Genomic DNA, 23183 nt, shown 5'->3' with positions numbered 1-23183 from the left:
CCCAGGCTGATGTGTGCTTCAGACTAGGGGTCCCACTGAGGTGACCGACATAACGACTTGGATGGAAGTGTTGGAAAAATCTACCGTTGAACGTGGCAGCACTGTGGGGTAAAAGACCAGGAACACAAGGCTTTCCACTTGGCACTTCTTAAAATTGGGTCACTTTGCTGATCTTCTGCCTGTCCCTATAGTGAAATATGATGCTACAGAGAAGTGGCAGCTTGTAAAAGTGATGGATGAAAACTTGACCACGCTGACATCACCAGGACAGGGTCCTGCCTACTACTTTTCACCTGCCTCCCTCACCCCATGTAGCTTCAGGTCTGCAGCAGGTGATTTGCAAGCATTCCTGCTTCCCTGTGCAGCACTTGTTTCTCTGTCTTAACGGGGTAACAAAGATAAAAATTGTCTTGTTCTTAAACAGCGGAGACTTATGTAGGGTGTTCAGTACCCCTCAGCCTGTGCCAAAATGCATGATTTTCTGGAGCAAAGCTTGATGGCATTGAGGGAGAGAACTGCCTTGGAGCAATGTGGTGTAGAAGACTAAAACAGTTCTGGCAGGAGGATTTATAACTTCAGACGTGAAACCTGTGCTACATAGGCTACAATTGGTGCTACAAAGGCAAGGAGAAGTCTGGGCTTGTTGCATGCCTGAAGGATCACATCAGTCTTGGAAATAGCCCTTCACTGCTTCCTTTTTCACCCCATTTTCTTACGCTGCTGTGATGAAATTCCTGCAGCAAGTGTTCCCTCGAGTTTTGAGACAAAATGCACCTGGACACTCGGGATCCTGAAAACGAAGCCCTGTTAATGCTTGCAAGGTGTTGTGAAAGCTACTGAGAAATGGGAGACAATGCCAATTGGGGCAGACAACGCTCTGTGTGTGTGTGAGGATACGCTTTTTTTCTGCAGGTGCTTCCACAGAAATTTCTTTTTGGACGTACATTGCATTCTATTAAGATGCAAAGGCGTTCCCACCTGACTACAGTGACCATTTACGTGGTGCGAACAGCCAGTTGCCAATACTCAGAGCAACAGTTGTAGGAGCATTTAGTAAGAAATCCTTTGTCTGAAATATGTTTTTAATAAGCTATTTGCTGAATAGGTTCAAATAATGAATTCCTGCATATCCAAGTCCATTTGCAGACAACTCACAAATGAGAAAAGGGTTCAATTAATTTAGTCTTAGTAACTAGGAATAATGGTCCAGCTGTAACTGAGATCTCCAGATGTTTGTTTGTAGAAGAGTATGCTTTCATAGAAAAAGAAAAACACTCGTGGGGATATTAACTCAGAAACAAGTTTACAGCTGTGTGCTTGTGGGCTCTGCCTTGCACTCCCACCAGCAACTGCAGAGCAATGTTCCAAGGTTTCCTCTTGCAATAAACAGCCTCTTTATTTCTTGCTTGCTATCCTCCTGGCATTGTTTAGACATGTGTGTGACATGCAAAGTGAGGTAATGGCCCTGTGAAAGCCTCCCAGGCTCCAAACAAGTATCGCCTTCTCTTTGCTCTGGAGTGTACCATGAGTTACAAGTACAGCTGGACCACAGCTACTTCCAGTTTAGGCTGTTGCAGCTTGACTTTTCCCTTTTGTTTGACTGGGTTTGCTGCAGAGGACCGTAGATTGGGAGAGCAAGTTGCTGCGTGTTGTATTAGGGCTGCTAGTAGCTTGCAGAGACTAGCTGGAAGAGGTTTGGTGGTTTGGAAAGGAGGAATGCTCTCAATTTAATTTTGTCTGTAGACTGGAGCTCTTCCCAACTTCTACCAAAGGAGCTTGGCTTTATCAATGCATTGGAGTCATCAGTCCAGCATGCTCCATCCGTTTCCTTCGGTCTTACTTTGTTTTTGTTGTTAAACAACCCAAGCTGGTTTTGAAGCCCCGTAGCTGAAGTGCCCCATTACTCACAGGCGAGAAGACAATAGAACATGGGGCCGCTCTTAAATGTCTCTCCCCGTCAGCATCATTAATAACAGTAATGCTGGCATCACTTGCTCCTAAATAGCCTCATTTATCAACAAGCAATTTACTGCAGTGCTGTGGTGGGGATGCAGATAAGCTTGTGCCTCAGATACCCAGGCACCACCTGGCAAGTCTCTCCCCACCTTCTCTTTGGTATTTGAGAGGAAGGGAGTCATGGTAAGAAATGTTCCATCCAAAATGTGGCAGTTGTTGCTAGCCTCAAGGTGTTGGGTTGTGCTCAGAGGATGGTAGTTTCAAGGCCAAGACTGGTGGACAAAGGGGTTGATGAGTTGCACGTGTTGTATTTCCCTTGGCTGTCACCTTTGTGGACAGTTTTCCAAGTGTCCGGTTGTTTCTCTTGAGTCTCTTAAGGGTTTTGTTTGCTTCTTGGGGAGTGAGAAGAGCAGGAAATCTAACCTTTCCAAAACAGGTCCGCTTGGGTTTCAAAATTCTGGCCCGTTTCTGTAAGTTTTGCTTTCACCACAGCCATATCTTGGAGATCAAGAGGTGCTAACTCAAGAGATAAATCAAGGAGGTATTTTACTGCATCTTCGTTATAACAAGGCAGAATTCATCACCAAGCAAATGTTTTGAAACCTCAGAGAGTTACGGTGACATTCCAAGGCCGACTGGCTTACAGATCTGAAGTCTGTAGACTAAAATCTGACTGCTGGTACCGTTTCCTTCTGACTTTGAGACTTTGACACAAATATCAAAACATGCTTGTGCTGGAGCAAAATACCCTGCAATCTTTGGGCTGAGGATGGCTATATTTATTTGTTCCCCTGAACCATTCAGAGAGCGGAGCAGCTGGGCTGTAAGCAAGCTGTAGCACTAAAGGTTTTGTATTCCCTGTGTGACTGAGAGTCTCGGGGATGTTTCATCTTTTGTAAGGCACAGATGAGATTTCAAGCAAGATATGAATGAATCCCGCTTGAACTTCACTTGTGCAAGTAAAATTTGCTGACAGTTTTTTTTTCTTTTCCCTATTCATATTGATCAGCTCCTCAGCTTGACAGGGTTGCTGGTGGAGGAAGGCTCATAGGCAGCACATTTTCAGGGGTGGCATTTTATGCTCTGGCTCATCCCTGTTACTGGAGCAAACCTGGTGTACGAAGGCACTGTTGATGGAGCAGCTCAGCACTGATTCATTAGCATCGCAGGCATCATTATCTTACTTCTCTGGGGGTGTCTTACACCATACAGGTGTCTTGCAGACCTGCTTGATGTCTGATCTGGTCCAGAGGCATTGCAATCTGTTCAGGTTCAGGTCACCCTTTTACCATGCCAGCAGCTAAAAATGCACAGCCTTCAGTCCCAATTCCATGCCCTGTCCAGGTGAGGGAAAAGGGAAATGAGAGACAGACTTGCAGGCTGGAAACTAACACTAAAACAGCTTTAATGCAACAACAGTAAAAGAAATTTAACAATATTAATAAGAAAATAGGAAAATATATACAAGTATACAAAACCCCAATTCCAACTGCCCTGGTAACCCTGAAGCTTACAGGGCAGGCGTGAGGACGGTCCCTGGACTGAACACAGCATCAGGTGGGAGCTGTGCTCAGGAACATGTGGAATGGGTTCAGGGGAAAGCAGACAGGCGAAGTCCTCCCTGAATGTTGGCCACTGAAGGAAAGGACTGAGAAGAGAGCAACCCTACTGATCTCTAAGCTTTTCTGTGGAGTATGACATAGGGAAGCATGGCTTGGGGAAGAGTGGCTTGGAAGCTGCCTGGCAGAGAAGGATCTGGGTGTGTTGCTTGACAGCAGCTGAACATGAGCCAGCAGTGACCCATGTAGTCAAGAAGGCCAATGGCACCTTGGCTTGGATCAGAAACAGTGTGGCCAGCAGGTCCAGGGAAGTCATTCTGCTGCCGCTGTACTTGGCACTGGTGAGGCTGCACGTCAACACCTGTATTCAGATTTGGGCCCCTCACTACATTGATCATGTCCAGAGAAGGGCAAAGAGGCTGCTAAAGCGGCTGGAACACTGGTCTTAGAAGGAGGTGCTGAGGGAACTGGGCCCTGAGCCTGGAGAAAAGGAGGCTGAGGTGACCTTATCACTCTCCACAACTCCCTGAAAGGAGGCTGTAGCAAGGCGGGTGTTGCTCTCTTCTCCCAGGTGAGAGGCAATAGGATGAGAGGGAATGGCTTCAAGTTGAATGGTTGGACTCGATGATCCGGTGGGTCTCTTCCAACCTGGTTATTCTATGATTCTAAGTTGCCAGATTAGACTTTAGGAAAAAACTCTTCACTGAAAAGGTTCTCAGGTACTGAAACGGGCTGCCTAGGGAGGTGGATGAGTCACCATCCCTGGAGGTCTTTAAAAGACAGGTAAATGAAATGCTTAGGGATATAGAATGCTTTGAGTTAGCAGAGACCTTAAAGATTATCTAATTCCAGCCTGCCTGCCATGGGCAGGGACACCTCCCACCAGACCAAGCTGGTTAAGGTCCATCCAATCTGGCCTTGAACACCTCCAGGGATGGGGCAGCCACAGCTTCCCTGGGCAACCTGTGCCAGGTTCTCACCGCCCTCATGATGAAGTTCCTCCTTATGTCTAATCTAAATCTTCCCCTCTCCAATTTAAAGCCATTCCCCCTAGTCCTGTCACTCTAAGCCTTTGTAAACAGTCCCTCCCCAGCTTTCTTGTAGCTCCCTTCAGGTATCTGAAGGTCGCTATAAGGTCTCCTTGGTGCCTTCTCTTCTCCAGGCTGAATAACCCCAACTCTCTCAGCCTGTCCTTGTATGGGAGGTGCTCCAGCCCTCTGATCATCTTTGTAGCCCTCCTCTGGACCCATTCCAACAGTTCCATATCCTTCTTATGTTGAGGATTCCAGAAGTGGACAGAATAATCCATGTGAGGTCTCCCAAGAGCGGAATAGAGGGGCAGAATCACTTCCCTTGATTTAGTAGTGGACAGGGATAGTTGGCCTTGATGATCGTAAAAGTCTTTTCTAATCAAGTGATTCTATGAATGCTTCACTGGTCAGACTTGGTCACCTGTCCTGTCCATACTCCCCAGCAGGTTCAACCACCCTTGCTAGCAACTCTTAATTTACATAGGAATAAGTGTGAACAATGGCCTCTCTGCACACAAATGGCCCTTGGTGATCACTATCAGGCTGAAAAGTCTGAGAAAAACATTCTGGTTCAATCCAAACCAGCACACCATCTAACTAGCTTTATCTCTGACCTTGTTTTAAATGCAGAATAGTTCCTCTTTTCTAATTAATATAAAGCTATGTTACCTTGTCTTGGTAAGATGCAAACTACTGCGTGTATCATCTTACTTATAAATTTTTTATTTACACCAAATAGCCAAGCACCTCATTAACTAGACTTTTGGGGTCATCCTTTTCTTTTGTTTGCCCTGGTGTGTTTCTAGAAAGCTCGGTATGGCCAAAGAGAAACAATGAACTTGAGGATACTGGGTTAGTGCATCTTCTGATCTTCTTTGCCCTCTTGCTTTCTGTGCTGAGTGGGAGGTTGCAGTGCACATATACTCCTGTTTTTCCAAGTTGAGGTGACTCCCATCTGAATGATTTCAGTAGAGCTTCTGTTAGCTTGGTGCATCCCCTAAGGAGAAAGTAATTCCTGGAGCTAGGATTTGGTTTCAGTCCTCACTACTGTCCCAGCTGCTTGAGCTAGTTGGTACTGTCTAGAACGAGTCCAGGGAAGAGCAACAAAGCTGGTGAGGGGGCTGGAGAGCAGGTCTTATGAGGAGCGGCTGAGAGAGCTGGGGTTATTTAGCCTGGAGAAGAGGAGGCTGAGGGGAGACCTCATTGCTCTCTACAACTCCCTGAAAGGAGGTTGTGGAGAGGAGGGAGCTGGCCTCTTCTCCCAAGTGACAGGGGCAGGACAAGAGGGAATGGCCTCAAGCTCCACCAGGGGAGGTTTAGGCTGGACATTAGGAAAAAATTCTTCACAGAAAGGGTCATTGGTCCCTGGAACAGGCTGCCCAGGGAGGTGGTTGAGTCCCCTTCCCTGGAGGTGTTTAAGGCACGGGTGGACGAGGTGCTTAGGGGCATGGTTTAGTGTTTGATAGGAATGGTTGGACTCGATGATCCGGTGGGTCTCTTCCAACCTGGTTATTCTATGATTCTATGATTCTATATGATAACTTTCAGTCTTCCACCTGCTCTGGACCTCCCATTTTGGAAGGAGTAGTAATGTCTTGTCTGTCTTGATGGCATGTTTGGCTCTATTATCCTCTACGCAAGCAGCGTCTAACCTTTCCTAGTGGGAATGCATGGCCCACTTCAGCTGACTACCCAGTCTTTATGTCCAACTGGTAGATGTCTCTGAAAATGAGGGTGCTCAGCATCCTTTCTGCTACTTGGTTTTAGCTGGCAAGACCCCTCTCAGTAGTCAAAAAGGGAAGTCACAACAGGTCACCTACTGAAATGGTTTCTTCTGACCCGCGAAGCACTTTGCGTGGTGTCACAGTTTCTCTGGCAGGCTCAGGAGTCTCTTGTTATTGCCGTTCTTGCCAGCTGGCAGTTAAAATGCAAGCTCTCCAGGCTCTGTTTAGAAAAGCACTCCTCTGCCCTTTGGCTCCCCAAATGGTACTGGCCCCAGCACCGTGTGGTGACTGACCAGTTTCTGTGCTTGCTTGTACAACTTGTTTAGTCAGTTGGCACAATTCCTTGTTCCTGGGAGCACAGTGACTGTTCGCTAATATTGCTACAGAAGGCCTCCAGCCATGTGGTTCTGACCTTAATATCCATGTTAATTTAGAGTTCAACTCACAGAACAGCTTGGAGTGATTGCTTTGGAAGAGTTTTCCCCACACCCTATCTCTCTGCATAGTCAGTAAAAATCCTGGGAGGAAGGTTTCCTCACTTTGTCCATGAGGATGCTCAGTTGTCCCAATAGAGGTGGGATGTCCTGCTCCCTGCCTATGCTGGTTCATATTGATGAGATGGCTGGCAACCATGTCTTTGAAAGAAAAAGAATAGCGACCCTAAGGAGAAACATACAGCTCAGTTCACCTATTATTTTCATGAAACTTGTAGGAATGCTGTGTTTTTCAGTGATACAAATGCTTCTCCTGTGTTTGGCTGTAACTTGCCAGAGGGGGCTCCAGAGTTGATGGAGAGAGGGTGGTCATGGTCATTTCTGGGAGTGTCTGCTCTGAAAGTACTTGGGTAGCCTCTGGTGAGCGGGTTATTGAATTAACTGGGCATTCCACTTAGACACATGTCCATTTTTCAGAGAAGTGTGGTCTCTTAAAAGCTGTCTGCCGAGGTAAACATTGGTTCCTCAAAAAGTCGCCTTCCAAAGTGGCACTTAGAGAAGGGGGTACTGAATCCTGCGTGAGGTGTGAGGTTTGTGTAGATGGATGTGTGTGCGTCATGGATTCTTCTGATAAGGTTGGGAAGTGTGAGTCAAGGGAATACTTAGTGGTGAACGCCTCTTCCCCAGCATTAAGTAGACTCAGTTAAATATCTCACCAGTGACCAGATGTCCCAAGTCCTCTCCAGTGGTCTCCACCTCTGTCTTGGATCTTGCCCAGTGACCAGGCACCAGTGGGAAACCAGCATAAAGGTAAAGGTCTCAGCATCACTGATGATGTTGGTTTTCTGCCTTTTACTGAGGTGTGATATTCATGCAGAGGAGAACTTGGTGGTGTTTCCCTCCACTCTGGTATCTGTAAGGGAGTTTGGTTTGACCTATGAGTGTTTAATTAGTTAAAAAATGAGCTCTCTTCTTTTTGGAGGGAGGTGAGGAGGTCAGAAGAAGGCAGGAAGGAACAAAGGAAATAGTCCATCTTCTTTCTGGGCTGTTTCTTATTTTAAAAATTAATTAGAAAAGGATATTCTATGGATTTAGGGTTTAAACTTTGTGTCAGAAATGTTAATCAAGACTGCATTAACTAGATTTTCCCTGAGGAGTGAGTGGCGTGTGTGTGTGTGCAGAGAGTTTGGGATGTCTTGGAGACAGGTGTGAGCTGGCATGGAGCAGTGCTCGTGGAAGTATTTGGCTGCACGGCCATGTAGAGGAAGTGGGTTTGCTTTCACAGATGGGAGCACCCTCCTTCCTGCTCCCTGGAGCTGCTAAAATTGGGGTTTGGCTCTCCTGTCCTCATTTCTCCTGGTGCTATTCCAGGATCATTTCCGCAGCATTTTTTTCAGGCCAGTTTTAAAAGCCCCCAGGCAACGTTGGGGCTTTTTGCCATTTTTTTTTAACACCTCAGTAGATTTCACTGCTAGGAAGTTTCTGCTAACCCCAGATTTATGTTTTTCTGCCTCCTCCCACCCCTATACGTGGGTCTCATTAACAGGCGTCAGTCACATGAAGGCATCTCCAAGGAGCAAGGCTGCATCTAATATTTGGGGTTTTTCAAGAATCCCCTTCCATAGCCTGCTAGGCTACGCTGTGTGAGTGTTGATGAAGATCTCTGATTTCAGTTGGCAGGGCTTGGAAATGAAGGCAACTCTCCTGCCACGTTTGAATTGGAAATGGTCTTGCCTGCTTTTTATCATCTTGCCTATGCTCCTGAGAATTGCCCTAGACTTCAGGAAACCCAAGCCTTCGTCAGGCGCGACACCTTCTTCATTCTTTTCTTCAGCACCGTTTACAGCTTTGCTGTAAAATATCAAGTTAATGTTGTGTGATTTCCCCCTTTATAACCACACCATGCTCAGTGCTTAAGCTTCTCTTGGTGTTTACTTTCCCCTACTCCCCCTTTCACATTTAATCTGTAAGTTTACCAGGCGTGGACTGCCTACTCTGGAAAGTCTAAATACTTTTATTTTGCAAGTCCCTGCTGCTCCTCTTCTTCACTGACCCCTCTCAGACAGACTTGTGAGTGAAGCACCAGTTAATTTCCTTTTAAAATTAGTTTAAAACTAAGTGCTTTGAATGATTAGCTCACCTGCAGACCTCATCCTTGTGATGGGGCTGCTTTCTTCACTCTGCTTGGGAACAGAATTGCACTGGAACTGGCTCCTCTCCTCCTCCCTCTTGCGAGGATGAAGAGTAGAGGACAGATATCAATAAAAGTGAATGAGACTTTTTGACAAAGCAGCTTCTGTGAAGGAACTTTTTTTTTTATGGCGCAAACAATGGATGGAGCAAAATTTGCATAAATCTCATTAGAAAAAAAGTACAAGTTTCATAAATCTTGTGATAAATTAATGTGATATCATTCCAAATGTGATGTATTAATTTTAGGATGAAATGAATGGGTCTGTGATCATTGTTGGTAATTATGAGGCTCCAAGGCAGTGTGGAGAGGAAATGATTTTTAAGAGGGCTTTTCAAGTGCGGGAACCCTTTTCACACCAGGAATATCTTAACAGACCTGGACTCCTTCTTTTACAAGTGTTTGTTTTCATCTTTTACTTTTACTCTCCCAGGATGCTTATTCTTTTTTTTTTTTATGCAATTGTATTTACTTCTTCTTCTCATGCTGACGCAGTTTATTCCTTTCAAAACAAAAGGAAACAAATCCTTTCAGCTTTGGGTTCTCCATTGTCCTAAGGACTGTGGGTTTTAGAGTGAACCCAAGGGCAGGAATTGCTGGATCTTTTCCTGAGCAGGCAGGGAGAAAGAGGCAGGAACATCCTGAGCCCACTGCTGTGTGAAGGGGGATCACCCAGGCATGAGCATTTTTTTAAATCCCTTTTTTCCCAGGCAGATCTGGAGATACCGCAGTGGTACTAAGGCAGATTGGTGATTTTGGTAGCAAATCGCCAGCCTGGTTGGAGAGTTACTGTTAATAAACTGCTGCCTCAAAGCCACAGAGGTGCCAGTGTAGGAGCAAAGGCGGTGACTTCCAGCTGCTGGGAAGACACACCACAGGCATGAAAACATACATTTTAAACAGGTTTCGGAGAGCTTGCTTGATATCTGAGGTGCCATAAGACATGTTTGAATGTTGGTGGAGCAAAATTGCTGTGTCTTAACAGTGTCGATGTAGTTGTTGACTTTAACTGGAAGGACCCACTGGCTACACGCACAACATCTACAGGGAGAACCTTGGATATTCTGCTTACTCTAATGATAATGTCAGTATACCCTTGGGTTTTGTACTTTTTTCCCCTCACATTTCCCTTGTAAATTTAACTGGTATGTTTGATAAGTAACAAAGTAAACCAAAAAAGCCCTCTGTTATGGCCACTCTCTGTGCACACTTGGCTCTTCTTTGCCTGCTGCTGTGCTCTTGGCTTTAAATAGTTTAAAACACCCTTTTAAACATCTTTGTAACTGCTGGGGGAAACAGAGGCAGGCAATGCCTCTTTCTGAGGTTTGCCTCTGGCTGTCAGGTCTGCTTATGGATTCCGTCTCGCCACTGGCTCTCCACTTCAAATAACTAAATGCAGCAGAGAAGTTACAGGTTTTGTCTCCTGCTCTGGCATTGAGCGTCCGAGGAGCTAGGAAAAACTCTCTGCTCTGCCTTTTGCTTCCGAGCTTGATAAACTCCTTTAGAAATTGGTTTGACTGCACAGATTTGCTTTTTCTCTTCTCTGTCACCTTCATGTTCGGCATCTCCCGTACATGATGGCAATAGTGCATGTGGTTCTTGGACAAGCTTACCCTGGGCTTTTCCCACCATAACTGGTGAAGACCTCATGTCTTTCTAATGACAGAAAGTCTTTTTTTTCTCATTTGTTTATTATGAGACACTTTTTTTTAAAAGATGCTGATGTCTTCTTGCCCTTTTTCACTCGCTCTGCAGCACAGTAATTGGAGACGAGTCAGCCTTGATAGTAGGGTAAGGTGATGCTTCCTATTAACACCTGGAAAGAGAAGTGTGTAACATTGAGCTCAACTTAAGTTGTAGAAGCGGAAACTTCCTTTGCTGCATTGTTCTGGAAACTTTTGGCTCAAGTGGTTGAGCCCTTCCTGAGAAGGAGGCCAGAGTATCTGTTGAGGTTGTGTTTGGGAAATGAGCTGGCAGCCACCTGCTTTTTGAGAAAGGCTTGGAGATGGATGAATGGGTTGCCCTGGGACCTGCGGTGTCCTTTTTGGTATCCCTGAGTGTATTTGAATGATGTTGGCCAGGGTTAAATGTGGGTATGCTTGCATGCCATGAGTTTTGCTATTACTGTTCACCCAAGACACGCTCCAGATGAAAGATGCAAGGAGCAAGATCTTCCCAGCAGTAGCAGGAGCCTGTGGAAGCCTACATCTTCTGTGTAATGTATGGCCATATGTGATATGGACTGGGAAACCCCTCCAGGAGTCTAGGACAGACTAGGAGGATGGCGGAAATGAAAATCAAGATTTCCTGAGTCCAAGTGTGCTTTGGTTGCTCTCCTAGCCACCCGCACTGTGCCCACACTTGCACCTCTGCCTTAACATTGGGGGTTTACTCCTGTGCATGCTCTGTCCTAGCTCTGGGCTCTTCCTCCACAGAAAAGCGATGATGCCTCATCCCTAACACGTGAGCAGCTTCCACTTGTTGTGGCCACCTGCTTGAAACTAGATTTTTGCTTTATTTTCCTTGCAAGGGTATCACTGTCCTTCTTTCCCTCATGTTGTTCAGAGATGGCTTGGCAGCACAGAAATCTGGGCATTTCATCTTTTCTTTTAAAAAATCTTTCAGAAAACATCACAGAAGGGCTTTTTTTTCTTCGTTTATTTTTTTCTGAAAGGTGAAAGGGAAAATGAATTACAGGCAAGGGAAAGGGAGCAGGTGATAAATGAGAAGAGCGGGGTATGAATTTCAAGATCAGATCCATCAGATCCTGACAATAAGCGCATCAGAGGCCAGCCTGCTGGACTAACTGGAAGTATCTGTGCTGGGGTGACTGGGGTGGGAAGGCAGGGCTGCTGGCTACCAGGTAACATCAAGAGTGTTGTGGGAGAAGCAAATAGGACGTGATAGTCCCGTCTCCCTTTGAAGAAAAAAGGAGGGAGAGCCAAGGAAATCTGGTGACAGCTACTTCAGTGCAAAAGTGTGACAGTGGCCCTCATCTTAAGGGGACCCGTGCTGCAGGGTGTAGATGCTAAAATGATTTTTATGTAAATAGATTTGTGCTGGTTGGAGAGGTTGAGTAGCAGCTGAGGGCTCTCTGTGGCAGCTTGTGACCTTAGTTGAGGACCATAGGCACTGCTCTTGGCATAAGGGCTGTCTCACTCTTACCTCCCTCCCCATCCTCTGATCCGTGCTGCTGTTACTTAGAAGTTTCTGGCTTTTTTATTCTGCAAACTCCCTTGCCTGTAAGCTGAGTGGCCGTGGCACTGAGGGGCTCTGGACCACTCTTGGTAGCAGTGGTGGAAGCCAGGGAGTCAAGAAGCTGCATGGGGATTGTGTCCACAGATATGATCCAAAGCTTGGTACGGATGAGAAACAATGAGACAAAGAGAAACAGGCACTGGCTTTTAAAAGCAGGGATTAAAATCCTTTTAGTATTAAAGTATAGCTGATGCCTGAAGTCTTGAGCCCAAAAGACTGTGCAATCAGAGGAGAGATTCCTATTAACTCCACTTGGGTATGGATCCAACCTCCTACAAGAGCATCTTATTAAGTAACTAATTACAAACCTGCCTCTTGTTTTGGATCCCAGTGCCCTCCATCCTACCTCAATCCATCTCTGTGCAGCCTGTGTCAGCATCTTGCTCTGCCAGCTTCTTCATCCTCTGACTTTTTCCCTGGCCTTGGGGCTTGACACTTCCAAAACCTTCCAGCAGCTCTGGGATCCTCCGGACATCTTTCTCATCCTTCTGAAATCAAGAGGAATCAGGAGGGCCCAGCCCCTTTGCCTACTTTTCTCTTTGGCAAAATGGAAGGGAGAGAAAAATATACATGTTTACAGCTGCAAATCAAAATGCTGAGATGCTGTGACAAGAGTTACTGTATGGAGGGGGGAAAAACACCCCATAAAGCAGCCAAACCTAAAATGGAAAATTAATAAAATCCTTGCCGGAACAAAACAAGAGATAACAACCACGACAAAAAGCTCCCAAGGTCAATCAAAGTTTAAGACCTGCAGAGACAAGAAAATCTGTGTATGTGTGAGAAAGAAGAAGTAGCTGTGATTGAGAGAACAGAGGCAAAAGGAGACAAGATAAATTGTGATTATCTAGTGGAATCAAGGCACTTAACTGCCCTGTCTGATTCCTGAGGGGAAAAAAATGGAGCCTATAACTTTGTGCTGCAAAAGGATAATTTGTCCCTGTGTCCTCAGCCCTCACTGGAGCCAGGTCGGCACATGGGTTTGTGGTGGCCCTCGAACAGCATCCTCAGCGTGGCCTGGGGAGAGCTGAGGCACGCTGTCTTGGGTTGCAAGTGCTCCGAGAGGAATTTCTGAGAGCTGTGATGCTCCTGGGTCTCTGTGCGCCCTATCCAAGCGGGACCCTCTTCTTTTTGATGATTTCCCAGTGATACAGACACCCTTATGTGAAAGTGCTGGCACTGATTTTGCCATCCTTTGGCAATTCCCGTGTTGTCTCCATGAAGGAGTCTAGCTACAGAGCTGGATATCGCTAGGCTGGGTGCTTGCTTTGGTCTGTCTTCACCCATGGGTAAGACAACAGCACCTTCCCTGTGAATCACGCTGGAAAATCGGGTTTCTAGTGGTCTGTTGAATGGTGTCCTTGGCCCAGATGCTCCAGTTGTGTACACTTGCCTTGGGCCATCCAGTTAGACTGTTCCTCCTCCCTTGGTGCAGTAGATTGAGAGGGAGAAAGGGATATGGGAGGAAAACCAGGATTAAATAAATTGTTGCTAAAGGAGTTTGTGGAAGGTAGCTCACAAACTTTTACTGTCGTGGTGAAGGAGCCCAGAGTGCTCTGCTGTAGTTCTCTCTTACTCTATCCCGCACACGTTTTACACACCTAAACTTAGCATTCTGCTGGGGGAAAAGTCAGAATGACAAATGACCAAGTGATTGTAAAAACTCATTTCTTATTTCAGGGAGCTGTTTCTCATTATCTTGTATTTAATTTGTTATTTTGATCTCTGTTTTACATGTGTTTTTTTCCTATAATGAATTGGGAGGTGCTCGTAGGTTAGGGTGGTGATTACTGGCTGATAGACAGGTAAGGGAATGGGTAAAATAGCTCTTAATTTTTGGTATCTCACTCATGAGGATTTATTTGAGATTGTGTTTTCATGAAATACAGGAAAACTACATGCAGCTTACCCTTTAATGTTCTGAGTTCCCTTATTTATCTCCTAATGAAGTTTCTTGTTTCCAAGAAATAAAAAGAAAGAAAAATTGAGGGGGATATAAGCACCAAATGTTCCCTTTCCTATTTTTACCTGCTATATCTATCCTTGGTTTTGATACATTTGGACCAGAGAGCGGTGAAGCCCAGCGTGCTGTTTCACAGGGGTCTGACTTTGCATGTTGGCAGCTTGGCTGGAGTGAGAAATGCCGGTGGGATGATGCACTGTGCCCAGAAATGCTTTGTTCTCCAGGTTATCCTGAATTTGGGAACAAAGTTTCCTTTCAGTGAGACGTTGTTATGATGAAGAGAGATAGAGAAGAGTTAAATGTACATTTGCTGGCTGATTTATTGTTTATTTTTTGTGCAAACGGGCAGCTTGCAGCACACAAACCGTGAATGCAGCTATGATTAGAACAGGGTGGAATGTGGTTTTCCTATTCAGCAGGACTTTTCAGATTGTTTCCATTTCACTGAGATGTAACCAAGACCTTCTGGAGTTGGAAGTACTGGCAGTTCCCCCAGGAACTGAGATGTAAAGGGAGAAAGGCTTTTTCTCCCACTAAATCTGCAGAACAGAGAGGTACAAACCTGGATTTGCCTTGTCTTAGTTACTGACTTTCACTGCCACTGGGGGCATTCTCATAGTCTTCCTTGTTTCCTAGGGCAAAGAAACATTTGTTAAGGACAGCTTGAAATGTCCTCCAAAATTAAACTAAGATATTAGCTTGTTTCATATCAAGGCTTTGAGGTTCCGGAAAGTGTAGGGTCACTCCACATCTCCAGTGTTGGCTTCACTGAAGAGATGGAAATGTTGCAAATGAATCAACAGATCACAGTGTTTTGGATAAAGACCCTTGTTTTCAGGTCTTTGTCCAAAATGCCTTTGATCATGACCCATCACTAGCTTGCACCTATGTTGGTATAATGGACTTCTTCCAGTAGTTAATTATAGTTGCTCTTTTTAAAACTGGTATTCTCTCTTCTAACAGAAATTCATCTAGGTTTGGGCACTGAGTCTTCCTGTGCTTTCTTGCTCTGGAATAGTCGTCTTTATATATTCCATTTTGTCTTCTTCATGGATGTGCTCGAGGTGGCCGGAGTCATCTCACTCTTTGTCATAAATGAAGTAGTTAAAGCTTTTAAAGTCCTTGTTAAATGTAAAGTATTAAGGCTAGCTCTTGAATATTTGTGGCTTCCTCTTGCATCGTGTCCTAAAAACAATGTGGCCAGCTGAGCTGCCTGTGGAACCACCTATAGAGCCCTAAAGTCTCTCCTCTCAGTGCCCAAAGAGCACTGAGGCTCTGCTGGCCAGGGCATGGAAAGAGGTCCTTGCACACTTGGACCCCCTGGTTTGGCTGGAGCAGCTGTCTTCAATGCCCTCCTATGCAGATGTGGTCCACCAGCCTTTTTTGAGGGTGGTTGAAGCAGGGTTTTGAAAACAGATTTTTACTAAGCAAGCCCAAATTACCAAGTGTCTCACCTGGCTGCTTGGTCCTCCCCTATTATTTGCCATGCAGTCACCTGAGTTTGTACCAACAGCAATTTTACATTCTTCTAGGCTGTCCCCACCTCTGTGGTCAGTGGCCTTGGGACATGCCAGGCAGCTGGATCCTCATTCTACTGGCTTCATAGATATCGTATAGTGCTAAATTTTTAAGCACAGAAAATCACGCAGTACTAAGTCAAATGCCTTGCAAAAGTCTATAATTACTTTGCGGTTACCTTTATCTGCTAAAATTGTAATCTCATCAAAGAATAAAATCAGGTTTGTTTGACAAGGCCTATTTTCCATAGAATCATGTTGACTGGCATTAATTATGTTCCCATAGTTTAATTCTTTATTAATGGAATCTCATATCGGCTTTTTCCATTATTTCTGCCATGACTGATGTCAGGCCGACTGATTGGCAACAGCCCAGGTCATTCTGCTCAACAAGCTGTGCTGCCGCGTTTGCCCTCTGGTCTGCAGGAGCTTTCCTCCTCTTCCCAGATGGGTGAGATTGTGGCATTCATTCTCCTCAGCCATGTGATTTGGGGTCATGGAATGCTCTCGTACTGCCAAAGACAGCTCGTAGAATAACCAGGTTGGAAGAGACCCACCGGATCATCGAGTCCAACCATTCCTATCAAACACTAACCCATGTCCCTTAGCACCTCATCCACCCGTGCCTTAAACCCCTCCAGGGAAGGTGAATCAACCCCCTCCCTGGGCAGCCTCTGCCAGTGCCCAATGACCCTTTCTGTGAAAAATTTTTTCCTAATGTCCAGCCTAAATCTCCCCTGGTGGAGCTTGAGGCCATTCCCTCTTGTCCTGTCCCCTGTCACTTGGGAGAAGAGCCCAGCTCCCTCCTCTCTACAACCTCGTTTCAGGTAGTTGTAGAGAGCAATGAGGTCTCCCCTCAGCCTCCTCTTCTCCAGGCTAAACAACCCCAGTTCCCTCAGCCCTTCCTCGGAAGACTTGCTCTCCAGCCCCTTCACCAGCTTTGTTGCTCTTCTCTGGACTCTCTCCAGAGCCTCAACATCCTTCTTGTAGTGAGGGGCCCAGAACTGAACACAGGATTCCAGGTGCAGTCTCACCAGTGCCGAGTACAGAGGGAGAATAACCTCCCTGGACCTGCTGGCCGCGCCGTTTCTGACCCAAGCCAAGATGCCATTGGCCTTCTTGGCCACCTGGGCCATTGCTGGCTCATGTTCAGTCGCTGTCAACCAACACCCCCAGGTCCCTCTCCTCCAGGCAGCTTTCCAGCCAGACTTCTCCTAGTCTGTAGCACTGCATAGGGTTAATCGTGCAGAGGTTGTCTCTCCCACTTTCTAGGCCAGGCAGCCAAGGGGATCTCCTGCCCCTATCTCCACCTTCATTTTTTTACCTCGTGTTTTTCCCTACTATTTTCTCCCCTGTCCTATTGAGGATGGGATTGAGAGTGACTGGGTGGTAGGTGACAGGCAACCAGCCGCGGTCGACCTTCTACAGCAGACTTTGAATGCACTCAGAGGTTTCATGGAGAGGCCCAAAATTATTTGAGGAGGTTCTTGCCTTACATTTCAGGGCTGGCATGAGGTTCCGAAGGTGGTGGCTGTCCCTTGCTTTCAGAGTAGAAGTAGTCTACTCATGGAGTTTACAAACAGGATACATGGCTCCCATGCAGCAACTTTGGAGGGTCTGGGTTGTGTCTTGGATGCACAGTCAGGAAGGGACAATTTGCAACTACGTGTCTGAGAGAGATGGCTGAAAAAGGCTACTGTTAGCTGGGATATGCAGGGTGCTGCAGAAGATGTTTTCAAACGTGATTTGATAGAAGGCAGTGATGATTTTATCATAGCATCTCTCATGCTGTCTGGGTGCATGGGCTCCATATGCCAAAAAGACCAGCACTTGCTGCAGCTCTGGTGTTTAAAACAAATGAATGGTTGGACTCGATGATCCGGTGGGTCTCTTCCAACCTGGTTATTCTATGATTCTATGATTCTATGAAATGCCAGTGCTATGTCTGGCTCCAGCCCCTACCAAATCCCTAAGCCTCGAGGCACCTGTGGGTATCATGTCTGTGCTCTTGGCCTTGGGATGTGTGCATTTAATCTGGAAACATTGTTGTATCTGCTGGTGGTGCCCCTCAGTCGCATTAGCTCAGCAGAAGCATGGCCATCTCAGGCACTAGAAGCATGAGTTCGTCCACAGTCTCCAGTGCCTTGGATGACTATGCTTCTGCTGAGCTAATGTGTCTTTCCCTTTTGCTAAGCGCGAGGGAGGAGAGGAGCTGTGGTACAATTTATCTGTACTAGAGAGAACAGTAGGACCACACACAGCTTGATTCCCCTTGCTGCTGTGTAAGCGTTTGAGGCAATATAGCAGCAAGGGAAAATGTTTTGGGCATGGCTTAAAGCAGGAAGGCAGAAGACCTGAGCATTTTCAGGATTTCTTCCCCTCTGTCCCATTTCACTCATTGATTTCTTTCCCCTCTGTCTCTTCCAGGCTCTTCAGTGACTCAGCTGCTGGCCCGGGACATGGACAATGACCCACTGGTCTTCGGCGTCGTTGGGGAGGAGGCCAGCCGGTTCTTCGCAGTGGAGAGCATGACCGGTGTTGTCTGGCTCAGGCAGCCCTTGGACAGAGAGGTAATGCTGCTTTCTACTGAGGGAAGGGCAAAAAACATCTCTGCTTACGTATCGTGGCTCTCCGCTTTCCATGGCAGCTGATATACAGCCTGGATGTTTTTTCCCTCCAGAGTCAGGAATTCAGGCATGTGATGTGTCCCTGTCAGGGTCTGTCCCTAGCCACCCTGTCACTGTACCCAGCTCAGGGGGGACATGGGGACTAAGCAGGGTGCTCTGGTTCTATTTGGCTCATTGTTTTCCTGGATCCCTGCATGAACATTTGCAAGTTCAGAATTAAAGAAAATAATATATGGAAATAACCTACCAAAGGCTAAGATGCTCAAAAATTCAGGGAAATTTACAGGCTCCTTCTTTAAACCTATATTCCAATTAAATCCTTTATTATTTAAAACAGCCTGTGAAAAGATGTGAGCTATCCCTGCTTATTCAATCTCATTAAGACTTTTCATCATTTTGTAGATTCAGGCTGCCGGATGCTAAATTCGGCAGGATTTTTGCTTTGAAGCTGTTTCACACCCCTATTTTCAGTTGTAATTTTGATGTGCGGAGATGGTATCCCACCCAGGTGCCTGTTTTACAAAAGCCCCGGCCCTGGCTGGATTCCTGGAGTGAGGAGGAAGGGATAGCATGGGTGCTTGGGCAGGAGTTAGTGAGAGTGGGAAAATATTATATGATTTGGGCAATATACTTGATTTCCCCTGTGCTTCTGTTGCCTGTGTTTCGTTAGTGCTTCCTTGGCCAGTGGCATCGCTCTGAAGATAAAAACCCATTAACACACCTCAGGCACTGGTGGTCCTGGTTGGAGCCAGGCAGATGTGAGGCTGCAGAGGAGCAGGGAGGTGGATGCTGCGCAGGCTAGGGGAAGGCAAACTCAATTTCACAGCGTTAAGAGTGAGGCTCTGGAAAAATAAAAGCTTTTTTTCTTCACCCCTCTCCCCTCCGCCTCCTCATGCCAACAGCTGCTGACATGAGTCATAAATCTTCCCTTATTCAAATGCCTACTGCTTCCCAATACTTATGATAACAGCCTTAAGCCAAGAGGAGCGATCAATGGATTTTAGGTGGCTTTTGATGGAGGGTGGGAAGGGAAGGAGTTGAGCACAGCTTGCATGCATGGTTGGGATGAATCGGGAGAGCAGCCTGCGCCTATCAACTGTGATTCCAATGGCTCAAAGTCAGTGATACATGGAAGATGGTGAGGACAGGCGCATGCATAGTTTGCAGTGCGCATGGGAAAGGTGGGAATGGCAATTTGTGTTGGAGGAAGCAGCATGGTGTGGGAGGGAGGTGGACAGCATGCTGCGAGCAAAGAACTCTGGCCTGGAGGTATGCAATCAAAAAGTCAGAGGAGGGAAAGCCGTACAAGAAAAGCAAGAGATCAATTTTTGGACAATCGAGGATAAAAAGAGAGGGTTGGAAAGGGTGAGGGAGTCATAGGAAGGTAAACGATGCAGGAAAAGGGAAAATAGAGAGAGAGAGGAAGGAGCGAATGTATAGAGGCAAAACAATCGAAAAAAAGATTTTTCACTCCCACAAGAATTAGAAGGAAAACAGCCCTCTAAAAAAAAATAGACAAAACCTGAGTTTAAAAAAAGGATATGCTTAAATGAAGGATGGAGACAGAAATCAGCATGTGGCAGCTTCCCCTGATTATTTTATTGAATTTTTAAAATTTAAGTGCCTAACAGATTGTTTCTTCTCTCCTATTTTTCCTTTCTTCCCTACTGCATTGTCCCTCATGGTGGCACTGGTGGGTTCAGGGGAAACGGACGTGACAGACACTGACACAGCAGGGTGGGATGTCAGGAGGAGCAGAGGCTCTCCTCTCCATTGCTATTTCAGTTCTCTGTTCTTGGAGGACTGCCCTGAGACAGGAGCTAGGAAAGGCTTTCCTGGGATGGATTTCCCAGCTGTTTGGTTGGGGGACCAAATATAGGGGCAGGAGGAGTGCACGCTTTGGTAAGCTGTTCCCCAAACTCTTTCACAAGATTAACTGCTACCCTGGTGCAGGCAGAACCCCTGGTCTGGGCACCAGCGGCTGCTTTCTTGTTCCTGAGCCAATCTTATTAGGAATAAATCAACCAAATCTGCAGCACGGAGAGCCATTTCAAGCTTGCTTTCCAGCCTTTTCAGCATGATGCTTTGGGAACATCAAGTTGCTGTGCTCTAGCAGCTCAGGCAAGGCAGGGGCGCTAGGGGTGGGAAGGGATGCTGAAGGAAGATGAGTTTTCTGGGACCGTGGGAACCAAAACCCCTGACAGTGCCCAGGTACCAGATATGTGTGGTGGTCCATCCCTGCATGATTCCTTGGTAAAATGTAAGTGAAACAGTCACTGGTGGGAAAGAAAGATCAGGAGAAGAAGGTCTGCCTCCACTATCAATGTCCCTCTGCCCTTATGCCAAAATAATCCCTTCTTCCCCACTTGTCCTTCACCCAGTGACACCCACCTTTTCAGGCTAAGCTGTTAAATTTTTGATAGTTAAACCAGTAAGGGATAGAGAGGACTGCACAGGGATTTTCTTTTTTTTGAAAGGGCTTATGGATTTTCAGCTAGTTTGTATGACAGACCCCAAGCTTATCCCACTGTTCCCAGCTCTGTGACTTCCCAGGAACTGCTGCATAGCAGGCAGATTTGGGAAAGCAGCAGCAGGATTTGTGACCTGAGTGAGACTGCGTTATATTGCCATCTCAAGCAAAAGCTTTTCCTTTGGACTTTCTTCTCTTTTTGCATCTTCCCCGTATATTGTAGTTTGCAATGGTGCCAGGTCAGTGCACCATGGGTGAGGAACTGCTTTTTTCTGACTTGCACTGATTCCCTCTGGCCGCTACATGCAGGTAGCTGGTGGCAGGGGACAAGATGATTGTGCAAAGAGAGCTAGAGCTTGCTGAAAAGTTGAAGAAGGTTAAACAGCAGGCTCTTCTCATCCACTTTAGCCTAGTTATCAGCTTAAAGTGCTCAGCTGCTAGTCAAGGAGTAGTTTCGTTAGTCCCTCTATACTCCGGACCCAGGGCAGAACAGCCCTTGGCACCTATGAAATATCCCAGAGCTCTGCTGGTGTTAGTATTTCTCAGCATTTTATACTCAACATAGGTAACTGCACTCAAGCACCCCTTCTCTTCTTGAAGGTCCTGAAAGCATTTTGCATGTAATAATATTGGCTAAAAGTCCCGAGCCTGCCATCTGCAGATAAACACCATGGTCTCTTTAATTATATGTTTTTCTTCTCCTTCCCTTTCAGACTAAGTCAGAATTCACGGTTGAATTTTCTGTCAGTGACAGCCAAGGGGTAAGTGTGACTTCTCATTTCATGGTCTGTGGCATGGGTGGAGGGGAGTGGGGAGGATAAATGCTGGTCATCGGGGACCTTCTGCATCACCCCAGGGAGTGGGGCCACCCCTGTCCATCACTTGCCTAAAGCCCAGGTTAGAAAAAGCAGCCACAAGCTTGCTTTAAGTTTTAAATCCATGCGTAAAACTGACACCCATTTATTGTTGTTATCCTTGTGGCTGCAGGTGATCAAAGGGACGGTCAACATCCAAGTTGGAGATGTGAATGACAATGCCCCGCAGTTCCACAACCAGCCCTACAGTGTCCGCATCCCAGAGGTAGGGATTGCTGCAGCCTCTCCATCCAAACTGGCTTCTGACTCAGTGGCCACACTTGCTGCCTGGCAGCCACTACAGAGCTGGCTGCCAAGCTGTGTAAGGGCAATGAAAGTATGGATCTGCCCTCCTGCCCTGGGCCCTCACTGAGTTTCACGGGAAGATTAAACCTTTGGAAGTTATTATTGCCTGAAAATGGGCAGGAGCAAAGTGATGGTGTTTTGGGTGTTGAGAGGAGGCAGGTAGGAGAAGTGGTTTGGAGTTCAAAACCTTTGCAGCGTTGGTGATGCCTTTCCCATGATGAATATGAAGTTGGAAAATAGCTGTAAATAGAAATCTGGTTCTCTCTTTCTCTGTGAGCAGAAGTGAACGTGCAGCTCTTGTCACAGAGGTGACCTGAGGCAGGACTAAATATTTCTTCAAATGCCTGATTTCTGGCATAATCCTGCCCCAAAACTTCTGTCCTTATTGTTGGCTTCGTTTAACAGCTCCATAGCAGAACTTCTCCTGTGGTGACCTAGGAATAATGTAATTAGGAAGGAGCCGCAGGAGGTCATCTGGACCAAGCCTCCTCTAGGGGAGAGAGAATTTTCATGTAAGAGCAGGTTGCTCAGGGCTTTTATTCATCTGAGTATTGAATAACTCGGAATTTCCACAACTTTCTGCTGTGCTTTCTCCATGCTGGCCATTGCAAGGGAAGTGAGACTTAGACCGTTGGGGAGAGCTTCTGCACCTAGAGCTCACTTGGGAAGAAATATGCCAAGGACTTAAAGATCTGGTGGGAATTTAGACTTTAAAGATGTTGAGTGAAAGGCGGCTGCTGATGCTGGGACAGACAGGGTCAGGGTATTGTATTTGAAATAAGGGGTTAGTAGGGCATTTCATGTCCCCCAGTGGAGGAAACCTTTCCCTCTTGCACCCTGGGCTGAGCCTTTTTTTCCTGGAGCGTGCCTTGCGGTGTGGATAAGATCAAGTGTGCATGTGTGTGTGTGAAATAAAGCAGTCTTTGGTAACTGAGAGGTGCAAACGATTGTGTTACAATGGTTTATTTAATATGCTGACTGCTGATGCCCTGCCGTGCTGGGCTTTGATCTTTCCCTGTCCCTCTTCTACGAGGATGAGGTTTCTTGATTAAGTTGCTTGTGATGTATGAGCCGGGAGTTTCAGTCTCATCTTTGCGCCAAGTCATCTGAAACCTCCCTTTGAGAATGACACTGGGTCAGAGTCATTTCTTCTCCTCTTTAAAGCACGAACGGTGCAGAAATGAGTTGGCAAAAGCTGCACGAGCAGCTCCACACTCTCGCATTTCTGCTGGGGGCTCTCGAAGCTGGTGGGTGGCCGTCTTGCCTTGCTGTTGCTCCTCCTGATGATGGTTT

At 46.4% G+C, this 23183-nt stretch overlaps 1 protein-coding gene across 1 annotated transcript in view; it reads left to right on the top strand.

The window, feature by feature from the left end:
* CDH23 (cadherin related 23) overlaps nucleotides 1-23183 on the top strand; it is a 219312-nt gene that overhangs the window by 38011 nt on the left and 158118 nt on the right. The window contains exons 4-6 of the mRNA XM_069863405.1: nucleotides 18061-18203; nucleotides 21444-21491; nucleotides 21718-21810. Of these exons, the coding sequence (XP_069719506.1) occupies nucleotides 18061-18203; nucleotides 21444-21491; nucleotides 21718-21810 (284 nt within the window). The remainder of the gene's footprint in view (nucleotides 1-18060; nucleotides 18204-21443; nucleotides 21492-21717; nucleotides 21811-23183) is intronic.

The sequence above is a fragment of the Phaenicophaeus curvirostris genome, chromosome 9 (assembly GCF_032191515.1).
Source record: "Phaenicophaeus curvirostris isolate KB17595 chromosome 9, BPBGC_Pcur_1.0, whole genome shotgun sequence".
Classification (NCBI taxonomy): domain Eukaryota; kingdom Metazoa; phylum Chordata; class Aves; order Cuculiformes; family Cuculidae; genus Phaenicophaeus; species Phaenicophaeus curvirostris.
This window is presented reverse-complemented; position numbering and strand designations above follow the sequence as displayed.